This window comes from Mauremys mutica, chromosome 4 (assembly GCF_020497125.1).
Source record: "Mauremys mutica isolate MM-2020 ecotype Southern chromosome 4, ASM2049712v1, whole genome shotgun sequence".
In the NCBI taxonomy this organism is placed as follows: Eukaryota; Metazoa; Chordata; order Testudines; family Geoemydidae; genus Mauremys; species Mauremys mutica.
In genome coordinates, this window is record NC_059075.1 from 14,732,857 (window position 1) to 14,759,100 (window position 26,244).

A 26,244-nucleotide genomic window follows, 5' to 3' on the forward strand; every position below is an offset into this window, starting at 1 on the left:
TCGTTGCCCTTCTTCCCTTACTTAACTGAGAGAAGTGTACTTGCTTTGGGAGGCGAGTGTCAGGCATACGTACACAGTGGCCAGCCCAGCAGAGTTGGTGTTTCGTGACCTGCGCTTCCATACTGCTGATGTTGGCTGCAGAGAGAACACTGATGTCAGTGTGTAAGTTTCCCAGCTGATCCTGAGAATCCTCCTGAGGCAGCGCTGCTGGAACCACTCCAGCTGCTTGAGATGTTGTCTGTAGGTTATCCAGGTCTCACACCCATAGAGAAGTGTGGGGATGACAATTACCTTGTAAACCAAGATCTGGTACCTGTTTGTAGGTCCCTATCATTGAAGACTCTAGTGGAAATAGCATAAGAACCAAGTCAGTCCTTATAAATCCCTCACAGAAAACAAGTGATGGGATGGTTTACTAGTGACTAAGAAGAGGGGGCCTGTTAGCTTAGGGAATTGGCAATGGGAATATGGGCCAGCGTCACAGGCTTGAATCTAGTTCAAATAAGTAATATCCCAAAATGCTATGATGGCTGTTAGGCACCTGTGTGAAATGAATATGGTGGTCAGAGCCTACTTTTCAATGGACTGATGTCCCACACAAACAGAAAACCACACTCTACTGAAACTGTCAACTAGTATTCACGACGAGAGGCTGAATTTGGAATAGACACGGGGACTGAAATACCACTTGAGTTGAATCCTCTAGATCAGAACTGAAGCGCGCTGTGGAAGCGTGTACTTCTAGTGCCAGTTCTGCGAATGAAGAGTCTCCAGGGCTGTCAGTCTGACACTGTGTTCACAATGTTACAATATAAGTGAGCGAGCACTAAATTAGGAAATTCTCAGGAGGCAACTGTAACATTGCAAAATCAAGATTTTCATTTTTTTCTGTAATAAGGCAAGATCTGTGCCAGCTAAAGACTACATTCAGATCACACTGAAATAAGTTTATTAGTAAACTAGGAAATGTGAAGGTTTATCATTACCCAAGGAATGTGGTTTGGCATTAGGAATCAGAAAGCAAGAGACTGCCAGGAAGAAGAGCCAGATTATCCTTGGTAGTAGGCATTGTTTAGACTTGGTTTTTATCCAAGGACCTGGAGCTGAGCCAGGTGTCATTCATCTGTAGGCAGGCTGTGGGCTGGGCCCTCTGTATGATCTGTGAATAACATTTAGAATTTAGAAATTGAAGATTACTTTTCCCTGTGTAATCACACATGCACAGAAGGGCTTGTCCTCACTAGGAAAATACACCAAGGTTAGCGACCTCAGTGTGCGTCATCCTAGACGTGTTTACACCTAGAGAAGTCTTGAGTCAAACACAAGTTATTAGGCTTAATATGGGAGTAACTGGATGGAATTCTATGGTCTGTGTTTTGATAGTATGATAGTCATATGATGATGTATGACTATATGAACCTCACCCAGCTATACTGAGGTAGAGGGAGTAGATTTGTGTCTACACTAGGGAAAACGTTGAGGTGTACATCGAGAAGTGACATCATGATAGCTAGCTTTCATGTATTTTCGTAGGGTAGGCAGATACTAAACGGCTCAGAGAAATTAAAGTATCATAGATTTTAAAGCCAGATGGGACCATTATGATTACCTAATTTAACCTCCCACATAACAAAGGCCATAGAATTTCAACTAATTATTGTTATGGAGGGAATTATTCTTCCCTCCTGAGTGAGCCCAATTTATTCATATTTGTAGAGGCAAGAGGCCCCAGACAGGGACTGGGTTCCCGTTGTGCACTTTACACATATATTGAGAAGAAGATCCCTACCCCAAGTGCTTGCAGTCTACATCAAACTCGTTTTGAACTAAAGAATATCTTTTAGAAAGACAGCCAGTCTCAATGTAAATATTCCAAGGGAGGTAGCAGCTTCTTTGGTAAGAACTTAGTAAGAACTCTGGTTGGAATGTGTACTCTGGAGCCTTTATAAGTCAGGAATGGCTTGTATTCAAAAAAGGAAGTGCTAAAAGGCCACACTGAATCAATAGGAACACTAGGAGTGAGTGAAGAGAATTAAAGGCAATGTACAGAAAATTTTTGCCACCAGAGTGGAGGAGAGCACAAGTAGAAGCTGGGATATATATCTGGCATCTCAGGAAGATTTTGTGGGAGTCTGAAGATTTCTGAAATGATGCAATAGAAATGAGCTGTGTCCACTGATTTTCTGAGCTAGGTGTTGAGTTTTTAAACGTATAGCATCCACTCAGAATTAACGTGCACACACACATCTATTGTGTGTAGTAGCGGGATTCATTTTTTTCATATGCTAAAGTTTTCCCTTTTACATAATTTCAATCTCTTCTGTTGTTTGAAAGTGTTAATAACGAACAATCCTTTGCAGTTATAAAGTACCCAATCGTGAGCCCGTTTTACAGATGGGAAGACTGAGACACAGAGAGGCTGAAGACACAGTTTTCAAAGGTGACAAGTAATTTTGGGTGCCTCCATTTTTGGGTGCCCACCTTGCAATTCTATGCCCACCTATGATTCTATGATTCAGTGCCTTAGGCTTGATTTTCAGTGGTGCTAGCACAATCAGTGAGCACTGGGGGATGCACCTCACCTTTCGTAAAGCAGGCCCAAAGTGACTCAGATTGGACACCAGAAGTGTAGGTGACATGCATGTCAGACCCTGTTGATGTCAGAGTTCCCTGAAGGCATAGTTCAGAAAACTGGTATTTGTGTGTTGCAGAGTGAAAAGAAGAAAGAGGTAGAAATGGAAAAGCTGCCTGTTCAGAGCACCTGTCAGCAGGGGACTGGGTAGCTGTTGGTCATTGCTGTCTAGCAGTAGCAGTGTTTCATGATTTTGCCGTGGGTCTCTTGCTTGGGATTTAAAGTGCATACTAAGGACCTTAACTTGTGAAAGATGGAGAAAAGCTACAGATGGCCAATAGCACTCTGCAGCCAGTCACACAAGAACAGTTATCATAGGCCGATGGAATAAATCCCTTCGAGAGAAAATGTTTCTGATTAATCAGTAACAAGACTTACTCTTTGTATTATGATGGCAGCTAGAGGGCCAGCCAAAATGGGAGCCCATTGAGCTAGGCCTGAAGTCTGTCCTTTCAAAGGCCAGGGGTCCTGGGGCCAGCCAGCCCTGTTTGATTATCAGACCATCTGGGAAGAGCTCAGGTGTTCCCTGTAAAAGGGATGAGATGGCTTAGTTGTACGTAGGGATGTAAATATCATTTAAAAAGTTAACTGTTTAAACAATTAAAATGCTATCATTTAAACCATTAACTGATTAATGGGAGAGGAGCCGGGGTTGCTCTGGCCGGCGAGGCGGGGGATGGGGCTGGCAGGCCGGCCATGGAGCTGGGATCCGCTGGCCAGCTGGCGGGGCAGAGCCTGGGCTGGGGTCCAGTGCTGCATGGCTGGGGGCTGGCTGGCGTGCATGGGGCTGGCGTGGCATGGGCAGGGTTGGGGCCAGCACAGGCGAGGATTCAGGATCCAGGGCTGGGATCCGGCTGGCATGGCGCAGCCAGCGGTTAACAGTTAATGTCAGTTAACCAGTAAGCCTAATGCTTACTGGTTAACTTGATGCTTATCAGTTAACCAGTTAACATTTTCATCCCTAGTTGAAGGGGATTATGGGAAGGAGTTTGGTTACTGTGAGTAGCCCTGGAGCAGAGAGGGGTGCAGACTGAAAGGCTTTGAGTCCTGACAGCTTGCTTTGGTTGTGAATTTTTTGCCACTTCCTGGGGTCTTGTTTGAATTAATAAAACTGTGCCTTGCAGGAAGGATCTGGGGTGTGGTGTCAGCCCTTCCTGGATTGGGGCACAGGCCAGCACACTTCCATGTGGTGGAGAATGTGGGTAGGTAACTGGTCTGTGGAACTGAGGGGAAACTGAGGCAGAAACTAGCCCAAAGCCAGGCCAGGTAGGTGGCTCTGCAACACACTGTACAAACACATAGTGAGAGTTCCTTCTCCAAAGAGTTTACAAAGGGGTGTGTATTGTAGGGTGTGTATTGCAGAGGCATATGACGTTGAAGTGACCTTGCCCAAGGTCACACCAGGTCAATGACAGAGCCAAGGATAGAATCCAGATATCCTGAGTCCCAGTTCATGGCCTATTATAGTAGAGACACTGCCTCCTATCTACCTAAGAGTCATGAGAACAGAAGGTAACCAAGGTATACTTTGCAAGACGTCTGTCTTCTACGTTCACCGGTGAGTCGGTTGTATAAAGTTACACAAGCTAATCTATTGTTGATAATCTATTCTAATTATTTATTAGCTAAGAGGAATTTATTTAAAAGGAAAACATGGGCGTTATGATTCACAACAGTTACAGAGCAAATTGTGTGTGTGTGTATTTGTGCATGTGTTTTCTGAGCCATTTTGCCAAGCAGCATCCTCTTCCCACTCCCCATATGGCAGCTGTGCCTCTCTCTTCCTTTGGGAAATTGTTTAGGACTTGAGACTTCATTTACCAATGAACAGCATCTTGGCAGCATCTGAGAAATGTTGCATCTCCCATTGAAAACCTGCCTCTTCAGCTCTCATCTCCTTCTACTACTGCTCTATACAAGGTGGGAATGATCTCGCTGCGTTATGTGTGAAGTAACAAGGAGACTTGTACAATACTAACAGTGTTGTCTGCAGAACTAGAACGTTGTATTTTTCTGCAACGACTGAAACAGTTTTTTCCGTTTGTAGTTTCAATGCTCATTAATTTGGCCCCGTTTGTAGAAGGTCACTCCCATAAGTTGTTGATTGCAAGCAAATGTTACAAAACAGAACATTCTCTGGGACTACTGCAACCTTGGGCCTTGATCTTCGGTGGCATTCTGGCCATATTGCACCATTCCAGTGGCATAAGCAGCTCTAAAGCCAGGCTATCCAGTCTCTGGAGGATCATCCCAGTCCATGGAGATCTGTTGTACCACACAGCTGATATAACAGCCCCTACATCTCTCTACTATGGGGGTATGATTAATGCTATCTTGTGCCCCGTCAATTCCTGGCTGTTGTAATTGACCATTGGCAGCTGGCATAATTTAGAATTGCCTTTAGATGTTGTTAGGGTGGTATGGGACTCTTGACCCATTGTTGGAGATAAACTATGGGAAGAGATGGATGTTGAGAGGGATCTGAAGGAGGGGAGTAAGGTTGTATGGTGTGCATGGACTTTTGGATGCTTATCCAAACCCTAGGTCACAACACTTAAACTGGTTCATTCAGCCACTTGATTCAAGGAGTCAGTTTTCATAGCATCTAGATTAGAACACAGATTGCAGGTTGTCTTAACATTTTATCTCTAATTCTAGTACCTCTGATTCTTAACTTTTCAAGATGTCCAGCTTGTTAGGGGAATGTATGAATATATGATACATGATACAATATTCTGGCTCTGAGAACTCAACTGTGAAAATATTAAGACCTATCCTAGTCAAAATCTGAACAACTTTTAGGATCATGTCATGAATTTCTGCGGACAACTAGGGACCAATAGAGATTCGCAGATGCAGATTTGGTAACTCACTCCTCTGCTTTGATTAGTTGGGATTATATGTGCAAAAATGTGCAGTTGATGGTTGTAGGATGCCTACTAGCAAGTTGGTGTGATTCGGCTGTTTTGCTGGAGGTGTTGGTCATGTGATTCTGAGGTGGTTTCCCCAGATTGAGCTAAGGAGATGATGACTAATGTTTGTGTGTAGTTCAGTGGCAGACAAGTCTCAAGAGATTTGGGAGTTTTAGAAGTTCAGACAATGGTCCAATCTTACCCAAGGCCAGTGAGCTCCTCTTCCTACTGTCTCACAACAGGGCCATGGGACTTTCCTTCCCATTCCTATCCAGGTCCATGGTACTATCTCCCTTCTTCTCCTCTCCAGACATTGAGGGGTTAAGGAGAATTTGTGTTGGGTCCCTTTGCCTCCACCTCTCATTTCTGGCTTGCAATGCAGTCTAGATCATATCAAGCCAAAATTTCATGTGAATGGTGTGCAGAAGAGCAGGGCTCAGCAGAGACCACAGGTGTACTGTACAGAACTGTACATGTTTAAGGTACGGGCAGAGGGATGTGTGCCAGGGTGGTCCCCTGACTCCAGTGAGCTTTGGATCAGGGCCCTGCTGAGAAGCCAGAGGCCAGCTGGTCAATCACAGGAAGCTGTGGGTATGGTGAAGGGAAGAGTCTGAGGCCTGATTGAAATGAGATCGCCTTAAACAACCTGATCTCCAACCTATAAAAACACCTACGGACTTAGTTCAGTTTGGCGAAAGGTCTGAGGTTTGTCCAAGCCCTGCATCCCAGCTAGTTTTGTGGTCTCAAGTTAGGGACCTGCTCAGATTATTAAAATATAGTACTATAGTTATAGAAACACTGCTCACCACTGCCTTGTCTGAATGTTTTTTGTCTTGGGAGTGCATCTCCATTGAAATCAATGGAGTTATGCTTATATAGAACTAGGGTTAAGCTGTGATGAATCAGCCCCAATGTAACCAATCAAAAGCTTATATCGTTAAAAAAATTATATTAAGTGGAAAAATAAATATCTACCTTGTTGCAGTGCAATAGTAATCCTTAGCAGCCCTAAACAAATATCTTAGCTAGGGAATTTGTTCCCGCCCTGTTAATCAGCAAACAAAGAATGGTGGGTGTGCACCTGATGGTTAAGAGACTCCAAGTGTAATGAACTGTATTTAATCAGCACCAATACACAGGAACCAGCTGATAATGAACTGTGGTATAGCGAAAGCGCCGTTTATGGTGAAGCAGAGTGAAAGTTCTGAGTTGTTTCAATGCATTTCAGTGTACCAGCTGGAGTTCTGCAAATACTGTAGTGAAAGAGTTCTGGGAAAAAAACACATGACTCCATTTTAAGAAAGCTCCCTTCTACTTAATGGAAAAATCGGGGGTAAAGTCTGATCTTGTTGCTGGGTGATCTTTTGAAAAGAGAGTTTGCAAAATGATGCTTTTATATTAGAAGAGTAAACAGCATCTTTAAAAAAAACAAAAAAGGGAGTGGGGAGTGGTATATAAAGAAAATTCAAGCCATTGTGCCATATAGCCTGCTAGAGAAAGTATATGAGAAAGTTACATATATGAAGTATAAACAATTTTCTTTTCTATTATGAGGGAAGGCTGTGTCATGAAAACTGGCCTTCCTACATATAGGCCCCATCCGTAGTGTTTTAATTGCCACTAATTCATGCTTAATGAAAACCCATAACAGTGGAGATGGGCAAAATCAGGGGCAGTTTTGCTTGTATAAAAACTTCTTGCTTGCCTTTTCATTTAGCTGATACAGAAGCCCAGGCAAGGGGTGGTTTGGATCTGAGCACAGTTGCCAACTTTCACGCGGTAAATAAGCACCCCGACTTTCACAATAAACCAAAAATCAAGCTAATCCCATTTCAAAACAAGGCCAAAACAACCCAGTCTCTAAGAACCCCAACGCTCTATGTGACTAACCCCACCTGGCGTGCAGTCTGGGACTGTGGTGAGCCCGCTGTGCACCCCGACTCTCTACCCCCCCTTACCCCTGCTTGCCGGGAGCCGATCAAAAAAGAGAAGCAACAAGCTACAAGCCAAAAACTAGCCAACAACCAACTCGCAAGCCAATTAAGCCAAAAACAAGTCCAATTTCTGCGTTTTTTTTCCCCACAGGTTTGGCATGTCTGGATCTGAGTCCCTTTTTTTTTTTATAATTTACATCCAGATGTGGGAATTGAAAGAAGGATACAGTTAAAGTGGCCCAGTTTCATATAGCTTGTACAAGGTCCCTGACTGGAAGAAGCCCGACTCATGACTAGAGCTGGCAAAAAAATGTTCAGTATATAGTAAATTCACCAAAAAATACAGTTTTGGGGGCCACTGAAACTATTTGTGAATTTGGATCAAATTCTAGGAATAATTTCAGCTAAATAAAAACGAGGAAAATGTTTCTGGATAGCTCAGTGGTTTTGAGCATTGGCCTGCTTAAACCCAGGGTTGTGAGTTCAATCCTTGAGGGGGACCTTTAGGGATCTGGGGCAAAAATCTCTCTGGGGATTGGTCCTGCTTAGAGCAGCGGATTGGACTAGATAACCTCCTGTTGCCGGCACAGAGGCCCGAGGCGACAGCAACAGTGGTTCGTTGCCCGGTGTACTTCGCCAATAAACACACCAAGGTGGAGAAGCAAAAACCAGGTTTATTTGAGCCCAGATAAGGTGCAAGGGAGAACTAGCAATCTCAAATCCTGCACACCGATACAAGCGGTTTTCCTCTCTTTATACATAACTTCAGCTAAGCATTCCCATCACCCCCACACTCCTCCTCTCCCCCCACCTTTCATTCCCATGCAGCAAATACACTTTGCAATAGCAATCACATGAAGCAGTTAAGTCATACTTGGCAAAAAACCACCGTAGCTCATTAGCAACTCTTCTGTGATCAGTTATCTGTACTTTCCCACCGTGGGGGCTACGTTCTCATGCATATAACTTTAATTACAGCACCTGCTTTCCGCCTATCTTATTTAGTATTGGCTACATCTAGTATCAAGCAACCTTGCCACTGCCAGTAATTAGCACATAACACAAAAGGTTACAAAAGTTTAGTAAGGCTAGCAAAAGCACTTTACATAAAGGTACTTTGGGTCACATAGGCCCAAAGCCATCCTCCCGAGTTACCTAGATTTATGCCTAGTGACACCAACAACTCCCCCCTTTGAGAATACTCAACAAACTTTTGGCTGAGTTTTCTCAAACTTTAAAGACAAAAAACAATGAAGCTTTGCAGAAATATGTACAACTGCTCTTTTGAGCTTAGTCACCCCAACCCAAGAATGAACGCATGGACAAAAGAGTGGAATGTTCATTTAACAACTAAGGGATTGGGGCACTGACTATAAATCAGGTAGGTATACCAAGTGGTTTAATTTCCCAGATGTCTCGGTGAATAATTCAGTCCCATATGCATGCTCCTCATGGACCCAGCAGGATTCGGTATGTGGGAGCCCACACCCACCCTAACCGGTCCAAATGCTTGGAAGGAGCACTGTAAATGTACACACTTCCACCCAGAAAGTGTCCAAGTATGTCTTCATGACCACAGATCAGATGGTACTCCTGATATGTCTGTAAGGGCAGTGGGTCAAGTCTGGTGCTCAAGATCACTCTGAATGGCCATCAGCTGGTCATTCAGGAAATCCTGAATTTCTAAACATACTAGATCCCACTGCAATACCTTCCCAGCCTCAGTGATATTCAATACCATCTCTGTCAGTAACTTCTGGGTTATAGAACTAAGGGTGGAAATGACATGTAACTCACCAACTCCAGCCTATACTTGGGTTAGCTGAACTTCAGAAATAAGGCTAGTGGCCCTTTCTGGTTGGCCCAATTTCTTATCATGTTCTTGGCCTTTAAGAATATTCCAAATGGCTGTTACACTGTTACCCCCAGCCCACAGGGATCTGCCCAATTTCTTCTTTTTCCAGAGGAAATAACCCAGGCTCTTTGTTGTGCTAATCTAATGGCAGCCCCTTGTGAGCAATCTGGGTATGTAAAAGTGATCTGAAAACTGAATAAAGGCAATGTCATTTAAAATCCAATTAGGGAGGGCAATACATACTGAAGGATTTATCCAAAACACAGGGCGCAGCCTGTAGAATAAACCCCAAAATCCAATTAATACCACATTCCCAAACATGGGTCCCACAAGTTTCTTCCTGCCAGTGTGTAATTCTTTGTTTCTTCACCAGGGTCAGTTCTCAATGTCCTTTCTGGTCAGGAATTCCTGGACTTTGGCAATGTCAGTGAAATGAGTGTTTCTTCTCCTTTCCCGAAACAGTTGTAGTTCAGCATTTTACAAGGGAGGGATTACGAGTACATCACCCTGTAATGGTTTTGCTTCTTTTAGAAAAATTCAAAGGCACAGTAAATTTGTCCGTGGACAAGGGAGAGGTTTAACCAGCACGTCACCTTGTCCTTTTTCCCTGCTGTCCAGAAGCACAATAGAACTAGAAAAAGGAATAGGCTAATCATCAGTAGGAAAATTCTTCTGAGGTGGAGGGGTCTTTTTGCAGTAAGAATCATGGGTCCAGGCAGTCAGTCTTTGGCACATCACAGCGGTGTTGGTAGTCAGCAGGACTTAACAAGGGCCGTTCCAGCATGGAGCCAAAGCAGTCTTTCGCTGGTGGGCCTTTACATTGATCCTGTCTTCTGGTTCCAAGGAGTAGTGGGGCTGCTAGGGTCTTCGGATAGTGCTTCTTTACCTGTGAGAAAAGAAACCTAACACATTGCATTAGTGTCTTTGCAGATTTTACAGCTGCTTGGGTATATTCAAGCCCCCCTTTTTGGCTTCTTTTAACCTACAAAGGAAACTTTTACTTTTCATTTATACACCTTTTGTTAACAATGAACACATACACTTATTATTTAATGTATGCCACATATACCCTTTTACTAAATTAACCTTATTACAGAGCTTTAGAACAACAACAAGCCAGGACAAGCACACCCACTTTGAGAAGTTCACTTAATATAACCTCTAGTCCAATAGCTTTCCACCATCCCCAGCCCGCTGGCTAGAAGTCTGAGGTAGCCAGAAGGATCCCATGCACAATGGGGAGTGGGTTAACTCTTCATGTCCTTGCTTCCAAAGACTGTTAATATGCAAATTTTAATAACTTCAATTAAACAATCAATTTAAAAACTTTCAATTAACAGATTTGGCCAATAAAGTTTTTCTTTCTCTTAAGGAAATGTACTAGACTTTAGTATATCACATTTTTCCTGATGTATCCAAACACTTTGTATTCTAAGTTGAACAAAACAAGTATCTGCATTTCAATCCAACCCTTTCACTTGATTTTAAACCAGACCATCCCATGAAAATATTAAACACAACAATTCTGGCCACAAGACAAACACCACAAGACAGAACATAGAACACAAAACTTAATTCTTTACTCCATTAGTAAATGCATGGTATATTGAATGCTGTTCAGCTGGCATTAATTTTCTTTGATTATCTGAAAGACAAAAACAGAGGTCTGCCCCTTCTGGGCAGTCAATTATTACTTAAAATACACAAATACCTTTATTGATTTCAGACAACACAGGGGAATTACCCCATATTTTCTTGTATGTGTTCTTACAAAGTTCAACTGCTGTTCCCTTTAGCAACTATAGAGTTAACTTTGCACTTTGCCTTAAATCACTTACTTGTTCCAACCTGTTTTTCAATGTCTCTGTCTGTTGCCTGCCCGCCTGGGCCCGATCCTGCTTTTCTCGCTGAACCGTCGCTTCCATGGGTACCAACTTATTCCACAACCAGTTTAGCTAGGAGGCTGGGCTTTTCAACTTGCCCCCACCCTTCTGGTCTTTTCCCTAAAACATTTTTACTTACAAGACTACCCGGGTCCTTCCTTTTTTCCAACCACTTTATTGCCCAGTCCTGCTACAACTGGGGGTAGATTCACCTGCCACCCTTCCCGGTCAACCAGGGTCGAGAGAGGAATGCTAAACCCCCCTCCAGTTCTCAGACTTACTGCGGCTGAGAGTGGGCACACCTTTAATCATACAATCCTCAACATATAACACCAACAATACCAAACAAAGCAAACATAAAATAACAAGGGCAAAACAGATAGATGGTGTAAATTCTGCAGGGCTCCCCCATTCTCTATTGCTCACCAAACTGTGACAAATTTCTGTTACCAATCAATTCCTCATGTCAGGTGATCAAACTGACACTGCAGGACGGTGGGGGGGGGGGGTGGATAGAGAAAGCACACCATATAACCAAATTTTAAAGCTTCATTAAAAATAATAAAACAACAATGGAGAGTGTTGGGAACACTTCCACATCACTCAGGAAGAACATGAATGTCCCAAGCCTTAAGCCACTTTAATACTCACACATGTCCAGACTGTTCATGTCTGTATATAACATTCAGAGAAGGGAATAGGTAGACGGAAGATTATTCTGTATACAGCTTTTTCCAGAATTTCCAACATGCTTCCGCTCTTGGGAGGGCTGTTCTTTTACACCCTGGACTTTCCTGCGGCATCTCTTTCAGAGATTCCAGTTCAGGTCAGCTGCCTGTCCGGCTTCGGAGTTGCAAAAACTGTTGGATCTCACTGAACCGTTAAGCTTTGCAAATGCAATCTCAGTTCTGTAACTTGTATTGCCTTTGGTTTGCCTCTGTCTCTATTTTTCCACAACCAGCTGGGGCTGAAAGCAGTTTTTTCTTTTTTTTTTATTTTTGTACTTAACATAGTCTGTACTGATTCTTGACCATGTATGCAGAGCAGCTTTCTCCTTATCTCTGGGGTTAGCCGAGTTTCAAATTAACCCGTTCCTAGACAAATTGCTCACACTGTGTCAGAGGCTTTTCTTTGTGATTAAAAGCTCCTCTGAGATGTATGATCTTATTTAGATTGAAGATACCTTCTAATGGACATTGTTTAGATATAAAAATTCCAATTCTCTAAATACCTGCAGGTTTCAGGACCATAATGTACGTACATGTACTATGCTGGGGTACCCTTAGGGGGTGAGGTAAAATGTTTAGACTGTCCCTCCCCCATTTTTCACTTACACACACACACAGAGGGTGCCCTGTCCCCGCTAGCGGCACATAAACTAAGGATTTCTCCCTACAGGGCACTTACACAGGAGAGACACTCACACTGGTATACACACACACACACCAAGACCATTATTTCCTATTACCACGATGCATTTTATCTTGCTGCACAGTCAATAAGTTCAAATGACATGAGCCCAGCAGAGACAGACGTTCCCACGGACAGTTCTCCTCCCAGTGCAGCTCTGGGGCATATGATGAGGGATTTTTACAAGAGCTCTACATACAAACAGCTTCAGAAGCTACCTGTTCGCTGACAAAACAGGAGTAATTGAAGGATCGTGTTGTAATTAAGTGATCCTTCCGGTGGCCACCTTTCCTGGCTCTCTAGCTGATACTGAGGCCAGTCTACTGTACAAAACCTTTTCAGTTTGCTTTTAGTCAATGGATCTGATTCAAACACTCTCCAATTCATCAGAATGCATTCTAAGGGTGTACACCATACCCTGCCTGTACTCTGTTCCTGCCCCATACCTATGGGAAGACACTGGGCGTCCCCAGGTCTTAACAGGCAAACAAAAGGTTAACAGCACTGGACTGTTCCTACCTTATCCACAGGACCGGTTCCTCACCGTCGCCCGTAGCTGCTTCTCCACTATCTGAGCGCGTTGCACCGTTGTGTCCTCCAAGGTCAGCCTGACGTGTCTCTGCCGAGGCCCCCGGTAAAGGCACCGGTGCGCGCTGTGACCATCGTCCACCGGCCATTGGAGGAGTCCGGGCAAGGCACAATTTTGCCTCGAGCCCACCCAGGGACGCCAAAACTGTTGCCGGCACAGAGGCCCGAGGCGACAGCAACAGTGGTTCGTTGCCCGGTGTGCTTCGCCAATAAACACACCAAGGTGGAGAAGCAAAAACCAGGTTTATTTGAGCCCAGATAAGGTGCAAGGGAGAACTAGCAATCTCAAATCCTGCACACCGATACAAGCGGTTTTCCTCTCTTTATACATAACTTCAGCTAAGCATTCCCATCACCCCCACACTCCTCCTCTCCCCCCACCTTTCATTCCCATGCAGCAAATACACTTTGCAATAGCAATCACATGAAGCAGTTAAGTCATACTTGGCAAAAAACCACCTTAGCTCGTTAGCAACTCTTCTGTGATCAGTTATCTGTACTTTCCCACCGTGGGGGCTACGTTCTCATGCATATAACTTTAATTACAGCACCTGCTTTCCGCCTATCTTATTTAGTATTGGCTACATCTAGTATCAAGCAACCTTGCCACTGCCAGTAATTAGCACATAACACAAAAGGTTACAAAAGTTTAGTAAGGCTAACAAAAGCACTTTACATAAAGGTACTTTGGGTCACATAGGCCCAAAGCCATCCTCCCGAGTTACCTAGATTTATGCCTAATGACACCAACACTCCTGATGTCCCTTCCGACCCTGGTATTCTAAAACAGTGAATTTTTTTTAAATGAACCACTTCAACATTTTGTTTCAAAATGAACCGTTTCATTTTGAAAATGTTTTGTTCAAACTGAACAAAATTTATTTGGTTGTTTTGGCAAGAAAAAAAATCAGTTTGGTTCAGAATGAACCTCTTCTTTTGTTTTGTTTTGTTTAGGATTTTTCAGTTTGGCCACTAACCCAGAAAATCAGTTATTTGCTTAGCTCTACTCAGTCAAGGTAGTGGGCCGAGTGCAGCAATAAGATGTTACAGTCACTCACCTATTGGGTGTGTGTAGCATGACTGAACAGTTGGCACTAATTTGCACTCTTGTTGACAGGCTCACTAGAGAGCATACAAAACGAATGGGCTTGGATCTGTCCAAGTCTTTCTAAGGGCTGAGTTACATTGGTAGGGATGGAAGCTTCTATTGCCACTGCAGGTGCATTACCTGAATCAGGCACTCTTCACAGTATTTAAATTCACAAGAACCACCATCCTGAAACGGTACAGCTTTAATATATTACAAAGAGGCCCAGTTTCTATGTATTTGAAATACATTTTAGGCCTGACTTTTTTTAAACCAGGTCTCCTTTTTGACAATCATTTTGGGTCCACAAGTAATTGTTAGCACAAACGAAGGCACATGGACACTTAACTGCCTGATTGTGGCTATAGGTCAGGTAGTCAAATGTCTGCATTCCCTCATGTGCACTCCCAATTAGTTGTACTAGCAGTTGGTTGAAGGTGTAAAAAGAGAGTCTGAGGCTTCCCTGGCGACAAAATAAAATCACCTCCAACGAGGGGTGGTGGCTTCGTCGCGTGGCTCCCACCGACGAAGCGCTGTCCACACCAGTGCTTTTCGTTGTTAATTTTTGTCATTCAGGGGCGTGTTTTTTCACACCCCTGAGCGACAAAAGTTTTAACGACAAAAGTGCAAGTGTAGACAAAGTTGAGGCCCTTTGAAGATCAAGCCTATAATTATAGAGGGATCTGGTAGTGACATCTGTGTTTAGGTTACCTTACGTTTCCATTAGAAAAGATTCCTTCAACCTTTGTTTTGACAAACTATAACACCTCCATTGTTTGCAGCCAGACTTTGAAATTTGGCAGGGGTAAGACCCTTGAACTATCGCCCTATTGTCCTATGGAATTCAGTTCAGATTTTGCTGAGTTATAAACTATTGAAAATCACCGTTTCTCTTCTGTCACTAGTGTTCCATTGGGGAATTGTGGCAATACAGTAAAATAATAATTGAGCATGAACATTCTACGGTCCGACCCATGTCTCCACCACTGCTGCAGCAGACACTGTACTAAGAACATTTGTGATCTGCCAGACATATGCATTATGCATATACATTACAACACAATCTTTAATTTCTTGGTTGCGTACTGTTTTTGCCACTGGACCCCTTGTTCATTCAGAGCCAGGGCCGGCTCCAGACCCGTGCGCGCCAAGCGCGCGCTTGGGGTGGCATTTTGCCGGGAGGGCGGCAGGCGGCTCCGACGGACCTTCCGCAGGCACGTCTGCAAGAGGTCCCCCGGAGCCGCGGGACCAGTGGACCTCCCACAGGCATGACTGCGGAGAGTCCGCTGCTCCCGTGGCTCCGGTGGACCTCCCGCAGGCACGTCTGCAAGAGGTCCCCCGGAGCCGCGGGACCGGCGACCGCCAGTGTGCCCCCCGCGGCGTGCCGCCGTGCTTGGGGCGGCCAAATTCCTAGAGCTGCCCCTGTTCAGAGCATCATCCTGCTCCCATTGAAGTCAATAATGAAACTCCCATTGACTTCAGTGGAGCAGGATCAATCCCTCAAAGCACAGAATGGGTACACACAAGAAAGAATTAAGGTTACCTGGGAAGGATAAATTTGGCATTACCTATGTTCTAAGTGCTTGATCTCACAGCTTAAACAACCATCATTTAATAACATGCAAGTGGAGGACAGTATGCAAAATACATATATTTTATACCATTCACAATATATTTTATCAGATATGTGAAATACATTCTTTTCTTTATAGTCTTTGAATAAAAAATATTTAATTCTTTATACTTGGTAACTATAAAGAAGTCTTGGACCATTTCTCTTGGGTGTTTTTAGCTGTGTAGTATTTGAATGTCTGTAACCTAGATATCATATTGAGCAAGTATTTGAAATTCCTTGCAAAAAGTGTCTGTGGTAATTTGAAATGTACTGCCAACTCCTCTTTAGAAATGATCAGAGGTTTGATTTGTAAAATAGGCTGTGTGTATGAGTAAATGAGTTAAAATGAATGTACTGCGCAACATCTGCAAATCACAAGATGCATTCATCATCTTTCACGAGTTTGGATCGTAATCACAGGCCCTTTATTTAAGTTTCCATGGTGATTCTGAAAATGCCTTCCCCCCTTTCTAATCAGAGCATTTGTAAATCTGAATGTTGAGTTTTTTCTTTTCCATGAGTAAACTTGGTTGTATTAATATAAAGATTTTAGCGTGACAACCTGTGGAGCTGTCTCCTTCCAGGACAAAGATTCAGCAGCAGAAGTCATATCAAGCATTTGCTCTTGATCCTCTAGTTCTAGCATTTAATTAGCATATATTTTTTAAAATGCAGCTAAGAAACAGCACCCCACATCATAACAAGTGCTGCAGCACGGTCTACATAGAGACTTATACTGTTGACTCGCATTCAGTTTGCGATCCACTATAACCCCCATATTCTTTTCAGTGGTGGTAGCACCTTGCCAGTTCTTTTCTAAGTGTAGTACTTTACACTTGTCTTTATTGAATTTTTGTTGATTTCAGACCAGGGCCGCCCAGAGGATTCCGGGGGCCCGGGGTCTTCGGCGGCGGGGGGCCCTTCCGTTCCGGGACCCGCCGCCAAAGTGCCCCGACGACCCGCGGCGGGACCCCCCGCCGCCGAATTACCGCCGAAGCGGGACCGCCGCCGAAGCGCAGCCCGGTCTTCGGCGGTAATTCGGTGGAGGGGGGGGGTCCCCGCCGCGGGCCTTCCGGGCCCTTAGGCGGCGGGTCCCGGAACAGAAGAGGCCCCCCGCCGCCGAAGACCGGGCTGCGCTTCGGCGGCGGCGGCGGGTCCTGCTTCCCCCCCGGCCCCGGCGGGTCCCGCTCCCCGCCCCCGGTGGGTCCCGCCCCCGGCCTCTTACCGAGCGTGTCTCCGGCGGGGCCTGAGCTCCGTCTTGCTCAGAGCCGCGTGGTGAGGGGGCGGGGCTGTGAGCTCCACGCCGAGTGGAGGCAGCTGCCCCGCCCCCTCCCCACGCCGCTCTGAGCGGGGCGGGGCTCAGGCCCCGTTGGAGCTCCCAGCCCCGCCCCCTCACCACGCGTCTCTGAGCGGGGCGGGGCTCAGGGGCCCCGCCGGAGACGCTGAGGCTCCAGGAGAGGGGCGGAGGCGGGAGCCTCCGCTCTTCTCTTGGGGGCCCCTGCGGAGCCCGGGGCCCGGGGCAAATTGCCCCTTTTGCCCCCCCCTCTGGGCGGCCCTGTTTCAGACCAATTCCCTAATTGTCAAGGTCGTTTTGAATTCTAATCCTGTCCTGCAAAGCGCTTGTAAATCCTCCTAGTTTGGTGTCATCTGCAAATTTTATAAGCATATTCTTGACTCCATTTTCCAAGTCATTAATGAAAATACTGATGAAAACACTTTCTTGCTTTTTCATCTCCCAGTTAGTTTCTCAGCTTTAAATGCACAAGTCTGAATGAAGCAAATGTTTTCTCTGCACCTGCTAGCTAAACTGAAACCAAAAGTAATTAAGGCAAAAGCATTCTGTGCAACAGAAACTGAGAGTACTTGACTTTTGGGGAAAAAAACCGTAACTACTTGCATTCACCCAATTGTAAAAACTGGAAATAATAGAGGTACTTATTTAACACAGTACATGATATTGTGAAAGATTTATAAAGCTTGAGTTGACCTCAACAGTTAGATGTCCTGTCCCTGCCCAATTCTGTAAAAAAAAAAAATAAGACAGCCCTTTTAATTTATTAAAATTCAGGAGGGCTCATTGATACAGCATTGGTAACTGAGGGCCATTTGCAAAACAACTATTACACAATTAAAATAGTGTATTTTCTCAAAGTAGGGGACATTTATTTCTCCCCACAGTAGTGAGACTTCCCTGGAGGCACAGGCAAATACCACTTACCTACCAGGAGACCAGTTTCTGAGAGCAATACTGATCTTATTGGCAATATTACTCAAAGCCAGGCAACAGAGGCAAATCTGATAACAAAACCTCAACATAATAAGATTCAGTTTCTGATAGATTCCTGGTGGAAGCAAATTTCACAGCCACTGAGAGCTCCCTTGTCCTGGTCCCCATGAGTTCTGCCCTAGGGATAGACGGCAGGCCTATGGCAACTGTCATGAAAGGAGGTAGGTCTGAGAAGCAGTGGAGGTAGTTCTAACTGGATTAGTATTGGACACACTTAATGGAGTCTGGATGTGTGGAAGCAGGGTTCTATTTCCCTAATCGTAGCTGTGTATGAGTGGGATATAGATGAAGCTATATTTCCCCTAAAATATCAGCCATTGGCATGGAAAAATGGTCCCACCTTTTTGCACTTGCGTGCATTGTTCGTTTGTTCGGCGGCTTGGATATGCACTGGGGATTATTGAAACAAGTCTTGGCAGCCACTGTTGTGTTCTTTATCCTCAAGAGTAAGTAACAAAATAGTAACACACTTGACAGCTGGTGTGTTCACATGCACACACAAACACACACACACTCTCCAGCTGTCCATTACACCCACAACTTTGCCCCACAAATTCACAAATGAAAACTTCCTCCTATGCTGTTTCCCCTGATACAGATGGCTGGGGAACCTGCAATGTGGCATTGTACTTTCATCTCCATTTTCATTTGAAAAAGCAGGCCAGGATCCTTTTCCCCCTCTCTCCCCCTACCCCCACCTCCCACAAAGGATATTCAAACACTAATGAGAACACAGTGATCCCATAGTCAAAGCCAGCATTGTCAGTAGGAGGGGGAAGGGTAGCTGCAGCAAAATGTTCAGATGTGTATCTTCATCTTTAAAGGTTAGAATTTACATTGTTCTCAAAAGGTTCCTCTGCTGACTCTGACATGCAGAATTGGTGCTGCCTATTAGCTAGATCCTGTAATTTCGTGTTCGTGGTGTAACCCAAGAGTAGATTAACCCTCTGTTTTCTTTCTTCTGCACTGGGTAGTATTTGTTTCAGATGGCTGTGGAGGTATTATTGGAATGCTGAGAAGGTTTTAGAGCCCCGTGTTTACTTCTTTGGCTCCACACATGCTAATGCAGGGGTCGGCAGTCTTTCAGAAGTGGTGTGCCGAGTCTTCATTTATTCACTCTAATTTAAGCTTTCGCGTGCCAGTAATACATTTTAACGTTTTTAGAAGGTCTCTTTCTATAAGTCAATAATATATAACTAAACTATGGTTGTATGTAAAGTAAATAAGGTTTCAGAATGTTTAAGAAGCTTCATTCAAAATTAAATTAAAATGCAGAGCCCCCTGGACTGGTGGCCGGGATCCAGGCAGTGTGAGTGCCACTGAAAATCAGCTCGCATGCCGCCTTCGGCACCCATGCCATAGGTTGCCTACCCCTGTGCTAATGGTTTTCCTTTTTTTGGTTTTGGGTGTGGGAGGATATAAACTGGACACTAGGAAGTTTAGACTTGAAATTAGATGAAGGTTTCTAACCATTAGAGGAGTGAAGTTCTGGAACAGCCTTCCAAGGGGAGTAGTGGGGACAAAAGACATATCTGGCTTTAAGACTAAGCTTGATAAGTTTATGGAGGGGATGGTATGATGGGCTAGCCTAACTTTGGCAATTAATTTAGCAATTGATCTTTGATTATCAGCAGGTAAGTATGCCCAGTGGTCTGTGATGGGATGTTAGATTGGGTGGGATCTGAGTTACTATAGAGAATTCTTTCCTGGCTGCTGGCTGGTGAGTCTTGCCCACATGCTCAGGGTTTAACTGATTGCCATATTTGGGGTCGGGAAGGAATTTTCCTCCAGGGCAGAGGCCCTGGAAGTTTTTCGCCTTCCTTTACAGCATGGGGCACGGGTCACTTGCTGGAGGATTCTCTGCAGCTTGAGGTCTTCAAACCACAATTTGAGGACTTCAATAACTCAGACATAGGTTAGGGGTTTGTTACAGGAGTGGGTGGGTGAGATTCTGTGGCCTGCATTGTGCTGGAGGTCAGACTAGATGATCATAATGGTCCCTTCTGACCTTAAAGTCTATGAGGAACAATCACATTTTAAAAAAGTTGGGGGATCTGCAGGATGGGAAGCTAGGAGTGACAATGTGCGATTCCTGGAGACACAGCATGGCACCAGAAAGATTTCCGAAAGATTTCTGAGGGAACGTGCCCTCCTCATCCGCTCCCCCCCGGTAGTTATATGTCTTATTGCTCTCCTTTTCCTTCCCCCCAAAGTAAATATCTGAATTGAAAATGTCCCATGTTTTCCTTCTTCTGTGTCAAGTCCTGTGAAATTGTCAAAAGCCTGTGTTGTGTTTTTCTCTCAGTGAACAGTTATGGGGAGGATGAAGAGCTAACCACATCTTCAGATAGCGACGACGAGGTGATTAAACAGTTTGCGATCTCTGTGTCGCGCTCGCAGAGTTTTCGATCGGGGGTGTCTGAAAAGGCAACACAGGCAGGTTCAGAACGTAAACCTAAATTCAACCACTTGCTGTCCAACCATGAGGAGTACAGTACCGAGGCATCTGAATGCGAAGGTATTGTCTGTCTCAAATGAGCATTAAAACACTTGCTTTGAATCCACAGCCACCTAACATGGAGAGAGTCCTTTTATTTTGGGGAAGAGGCAGCCTTGGTTCTGATCTGCTCAGGCTAAAATCCATCTGGAGCTTATTCCTAAAGTACCGATTTAGAGCTGTATCCAAATCCTACTGAAGTCAATGGGAAGCTTTCCATTAACTTTACATGGATTTTAGATTAGGCTCCTTAATCATTAGACAAAATTCCCATGGATTTCAGTGGGAGTTTTGTCTGAGTAAGGACTGCAGGACTTGGCCTAATGAAATCTGTTGAACTGCATTTCTTATCAATACGGTGTGTTTTAGCAAGACTTTGAAGAGAAATTGCATGTTTCTTTTCTAGCAGCTTTGCAAATACCAGGTAAATAGCAAATGAATTATGTAGCATCATTCACCAGTGCATACACTACATGTCAGGCAATGACAGAAGGCAAAAATTTATAGTACCAAAGGGAATTTTTTTTTTGACCAATCATTGTCTATTATTGTAAGTGGCTTTTGTATATTCCAAACAAACATGCATGGTTTTAGAACATTTACCCAAGCGCGAACTTGATCAGCACAATGACTTCTATAATTCAGGACATGTCTGGGAGAACCTTTCCTGGGAAAATTTCAGGAAACTGCCGGTGTGGTTTTAGTTGCACAAAACAATTGTGATTCTGAAATATTTAGTTCCCTGTTAATTATTATGCTCATTTCAATTTAGGCCCCTCTGTAGAACTGCTGTTGGATCATAATGTAGACTATAGTTATTTCCTTTGTTGTCTTTATAAACTGAAATTATTAGGATTAGTACTATTGTAATAATTATTATGTGTTAAAAAAAAGTTAGGGCTCAGTCCCACTTTCACTAAAGTTACTGGGAGTTCTGCTGTCTACTTTAATGGTAGCAGGATCAGGCCCTTTATTCCAAATGACACCCCCTTATTTATGTGTTAGATATTTTCAGACCCTCAGTCAAGTGTACTGCTAGCCTGACTGCATGAAGGAGGATTCCCTCAGCCTGGGGAATCCATGGCTGGGATAAAGTCACCATTGCAGGTGCATGCCACCCAACCCCTGAACTCCTGATGGAGAAGGGAGTGTGGCCATAGTCTCTACATTCTTATAATTCCCAGTTGGTGAAATGGCCTCTTGAGGCCAAAGGGAGGTAGATGTAAATTAGAGAAGCCCTGAGGCTGCTATTGCGTATGCCAGTATCCAGCTTGGCCCCTGGCTGGCTCCAGGATGAGAGGAGTGTAGAAATGGTGGAAAGTCACCTTTGTCCCTCTCCCTCTTGAGCTGCACAGAATATATTGCACCCAGCTTCCTTGGATCAGATCCTCAGAAGCCTCCCAGTGAGTTATGCTTTGTTCCCTATCACAAGTATTAACACAATCTGCTGAGGAACTGCACAATCTCCTGTTGGGACATTCAGTAACCCAGGAAAGTGCCTTTTGTTAAATACTCTGTTGCCGTCATTCCTTTTGCTCCGCTTCTCTCTCTCTCTCTCTCATCTCCTCTTTCGATGCTGCAGGATGGAGATAGTTATATGGGGTTTATCTTTCCCATCTCTCTAGCTACACTTTACCCAAGTCCTGATCCTCCAGTCCAGCCATGCAGCAAAAGTAGCTGCTGTCTAACTGTTTACAGTGGTCCCAAAATGCTGGTGCATGGTGTATTCTGTCCACACTCCCTTCTTCCTGGTATGCCTCCTCCCTTGTGGGCTATAAAGAGTGTGCTGTAACTTACAAGACAGGGAAGTGGCCAGCTAGCCACACAGCAGCAGCCTCATAAGAGCTTAGCATCTGACTCTCATCATTCGCAAGGCGCTGGATCCTCTGCAGTGTGTTAAGCTTCAGGAGCCTCAGCAGGCAGCAGCACTGGTTCCTCTCTTGGCCTTTCTGGCACATTTCCTGGGCACTGACTCGGTCAGTTACCCCTTCTCAGAAATGGGGCTACTCAGCTCACCTGCCGTAGGCCCCAGGGGCAGGGCTGACCCCCCCCAAGATGCCCCAGTTACTTAACCCCACCCTCTCCCAGCACTCCACCCCAAAGGTGCGAAGTTTCTGGTTCGCAGTTTAACTCTTACCGGGGCACGCAGCAGCTGTGAAGCTAGCAACGCACATGTGTGTGCGCACTTCGCCCAGTCTAACACTTTTATGCTCTTTTACACTTAATCACGTAAGACACTGGAGAGGACAGATCATTCAAAACAATAAACATCAGAAACTGCAATGCCCCTCGCTTTTCCTTGTGAGTCCTGGGGGAACTATCTGGGTCCAGGCAGACAGTGTGTCCTCTGTCTCATGCAGGCTGTTACGTGGTAAGTGGTCTCTCTCTCATGGACTGAAGAAAATGGACTCCGAGCAGATCAGCCTCTGCCCTTTTAAAACTTTCAGCCCCTCCCCTGCCCCTATGTGAGGTGACCGCCTTGCCAGCTTCACCATATGAGCACAAATCTGTTAGGTGACTTTGTTGCCAAGGTGACTTCCTCCTTGCTAAACCAGTTCTTCTGGGCAGGGCTCTGTCTTGTGTCTAGAGTGAGTAGATATCCAACAATTGGGAGCATAGGAGTCAGTTACCTTCTGCTATCCTTCATTTGCTGCCAGCCTTTGGAATTTTCAGCTCAGCATGGAGGCAAACAGACCACAGAGAAGATGAAAGGCCACACATTCAAAATGGAGTTTGCAACCTGACACAGACATGCAGGGTTCATAATCTCACACAGAATTCATAAATTGTATAGTTATATTCCCAATTCATCACAGTTTCAAATGCTGGAGCATCCATCATTAACCTGGAGGGATTATTCCACGTTCTCATACATCTTGTTGATAAGAAGGTTTCCCTGATATTCAGCTGAAAGTTTCTGCTGATTTAAATTCATCCTTGTATCACTCTAAAAAATGAATAGATTTTAAGGCCAGAAGGGACAGTTGTATCATCTAGTCTGACATCTTACATGATACAAGCCTCAGAATTTCACCCAGTGATGCCTCCATCCAGCCTAACAACTTGTAGTCACATTACAGTATGTCTTTTAGAAAGATATCCAGTCTTAAAGATGCCAAGTGATGGAGAATTTTCCCACATCCCTTGGTAATCGGTTCCATTGTCTGATGATCCCCAATGTTTCTCTTGCCCATTAGTTGTGTTGTGATGAAAGTAGTAGACTTTTGTGGTTAAAATGGCCAGGATCAGGCCACTTGCTTTTTTGAGAACTGGAACCTCAGTACTTCCTTTCTCCATCCCTTCAATACCTCTTCATTTGTCCGTGATTTTTTTTTCTCCCCAGAAATAATTGTCCATGGTACAGTGAGTTCATTCTTCGTAAGTTTTCCTCTGATCTGACACATATGTTTGCTAAACTTCTTACAGTGTCAAAGTATGCCCTCACACATACACGAGCAGTTATCACTGACAAGACTACCGTAAATTTAAAGAAATAACAAGACTGTTCCATAAAGCAGTCAATGGTGAATCACACTTTTCTTTTATTTCTCTTGAAACTTACCTTGTATACCACATTTGCTTTCATAACACTTAGAAAAAGTTGTTTGTTATATTAATATATTTCTGGAGTATTCCAATTATGAATAGTCTTTCAAGGCTTTCAAAATTCCTCTATTAATGATCTAGATATTATCGTGGCAGGAGTCAAAACCCACAAGACAATTGCCTGGGGATAATTTATTACTACAGTTATGTTTTATCTGAAAGTCTGCTGCGTGGTGTATGCTTTGATGGATGACCACCTGTTTAAAATGTGTCCAAGACACTGGCTTGCTAATTAAACACCTTAAGGAGAATCCATATTTGTACAGTCTCAGTAAATTTGTATACAGACATTTCTTTTCTTTCTTGCTTGTTCTGCCTTCTTGCTTTTGCTTTTATTTTCTGTTTCTTTATTTGCAGAAGAAAGTGAGTAAAAATATAACAGTAAAAATCATGTTGCTTTCCACGCAAATGGTGCAGTTCTTGGAAGGAACTAGAAAACAAATCCCTAAGATTAAAAAAAAAAAAAGGCTTTGGCGTACTGGTTATGTAAATACAGTGAACCTCATTCTGATTTCATCACTTTTACCAGCATTGTGGTAGTGTAACTAATTTTATTCCAAGGAAGGAAAATGAGTTATACCACTGTAACGCTTATTTATGTCTGGAACAAAGCCTGCCTTTAGTTTCACAAGTATAAAATCAGAAGATACCTGTTTTTTCTGATTAAGCCACAAATGATTCTGATTAAACTATAAATGGAATCTGCCTAAATGAAGAGAGAATTTTCCTCCACGTTCCACACTGTATCCTGCAGAACTCGTGCAGTTGCCAGTGCAGATTCTATGTGGGGAGAGGAACAAGTGCTGTTTATAAAGAGTAGAGATCTTCACTTTGGAGATAAGAAATTCACAGTTTGGACAAAGGAAGATAATTTTACCCTCAATAATTAACCTTCTTCTTCGAATAGTATCCCTATGGGTGTTCCACTTCAGGTGTGCATGTGCCTTTTGAGCCTGTGATCGAAGATTTCTAGCTAGAAGTGCCCGTTCGGCCTGCACATGAGCCTTATGCCACCTTGTGGCAGATACCAAGGCTATATAGGGGTGCACGGGTAAACAACCCTCAGTTCTTTCTCTACCACCTTGGCCTGAGATGGAAACCTAGCATGTCCACCTAGAGCATATTCAGCCTTCTGTTTTTTCTTGCAGTTAGGTAGTTTATGGTTGTAAGTTTGTGTTTAGTGTTTAATATAGTTTAATATAGTTTTAGATGAGAGGATTGTTTCCTCTCTCTCTTCTCTCTGGGACACTTGTTTTCTCTGGGCGGGAAATGCCTGGCTCACCAGGCTTCAAACACTGCCTCTCTTGCCCAAAGGCTATATCGGTAAGCGACGGGCACTCCAAGTATGTCTTTTGCCTAGGGGAGTGTTCCTTCTGTTTGGCCCGTAAGTCAAGGGTGAAGAAGAACAGGGAGATAAGGCTTAGACTGTTAGCCATGGAATGCTCCCTGCAACTTCCCTCTGGGCCAGGTCAGGAGACCTCCTCTCCCCCCAATACATCTGTCTTCAGACAGATCCAGCACGCCGGGTCAACCTTGAGGCACGCTTCCCCTAAGAAAGGGAAGTCTTTGCAGCCTGCTGGGAAGACTTCCACAAAGGGGACCATAGACTCTTACTCTAAGAAGTCAGCTGAAGAAAAGACCAAGTCCTTGTGGAGGTCCTCAATCTCTGAGGGTACTGTTGGGGCCAAGAGCTCTTCCTCCAGTACCAGCAGGCCTGTGACATCCCAGAGCTCCAAATACAAGAAGATAGAGCACCAGAACCCTCCACCAATTAGGAGGGTGAGGACAGGGTACCATTGAGTTCACTGCTGTCATCAACAGCGAAGCATTTCACTCAGCCGTTGGTTCCATCATGTGCCTTAACCCAGCCACCAATACTGATGCAAGCAGCTCAGCCAGGGCAAATGGTGTCATCTGTACCAAGCAAGCAATGGTGCC

The 26,244-nt window shown here is 44.3% G+C and overlaps 1 protein-coding gene across 5 annotated transcripts in view; it reads left to right on the forward strand.

The window, feature by feature from the left end:
• Positions 1 to 26,244, forward strand: part of SYT16 (synaptotagmin 16) — a 155,148-nt gene that overhangs the window by 96,486 nt on the left and 32,418 nt on the right. For 3 of the 5 annotated variants that reach the window (XM_045016693.1, XM_045016690.1, XM_045016691.1), the window contains exon 3: positions 20,509 to 20,721. The exons of 1 other annotated variant lie outside the window; for it this stretch is intronic. In XM_045016693.1, the coding sequence (XP_044872628.1) occupies positions 20,509 to 20,721 (213 nt within the window). Of the gene's footprint in view, positions 1 to 20,508; positions 20,722 to 26,244 lie in introns of those variants that run through there. One more of the 5 variants, XM_045016694.1, reaches the window with a different exon arrangement.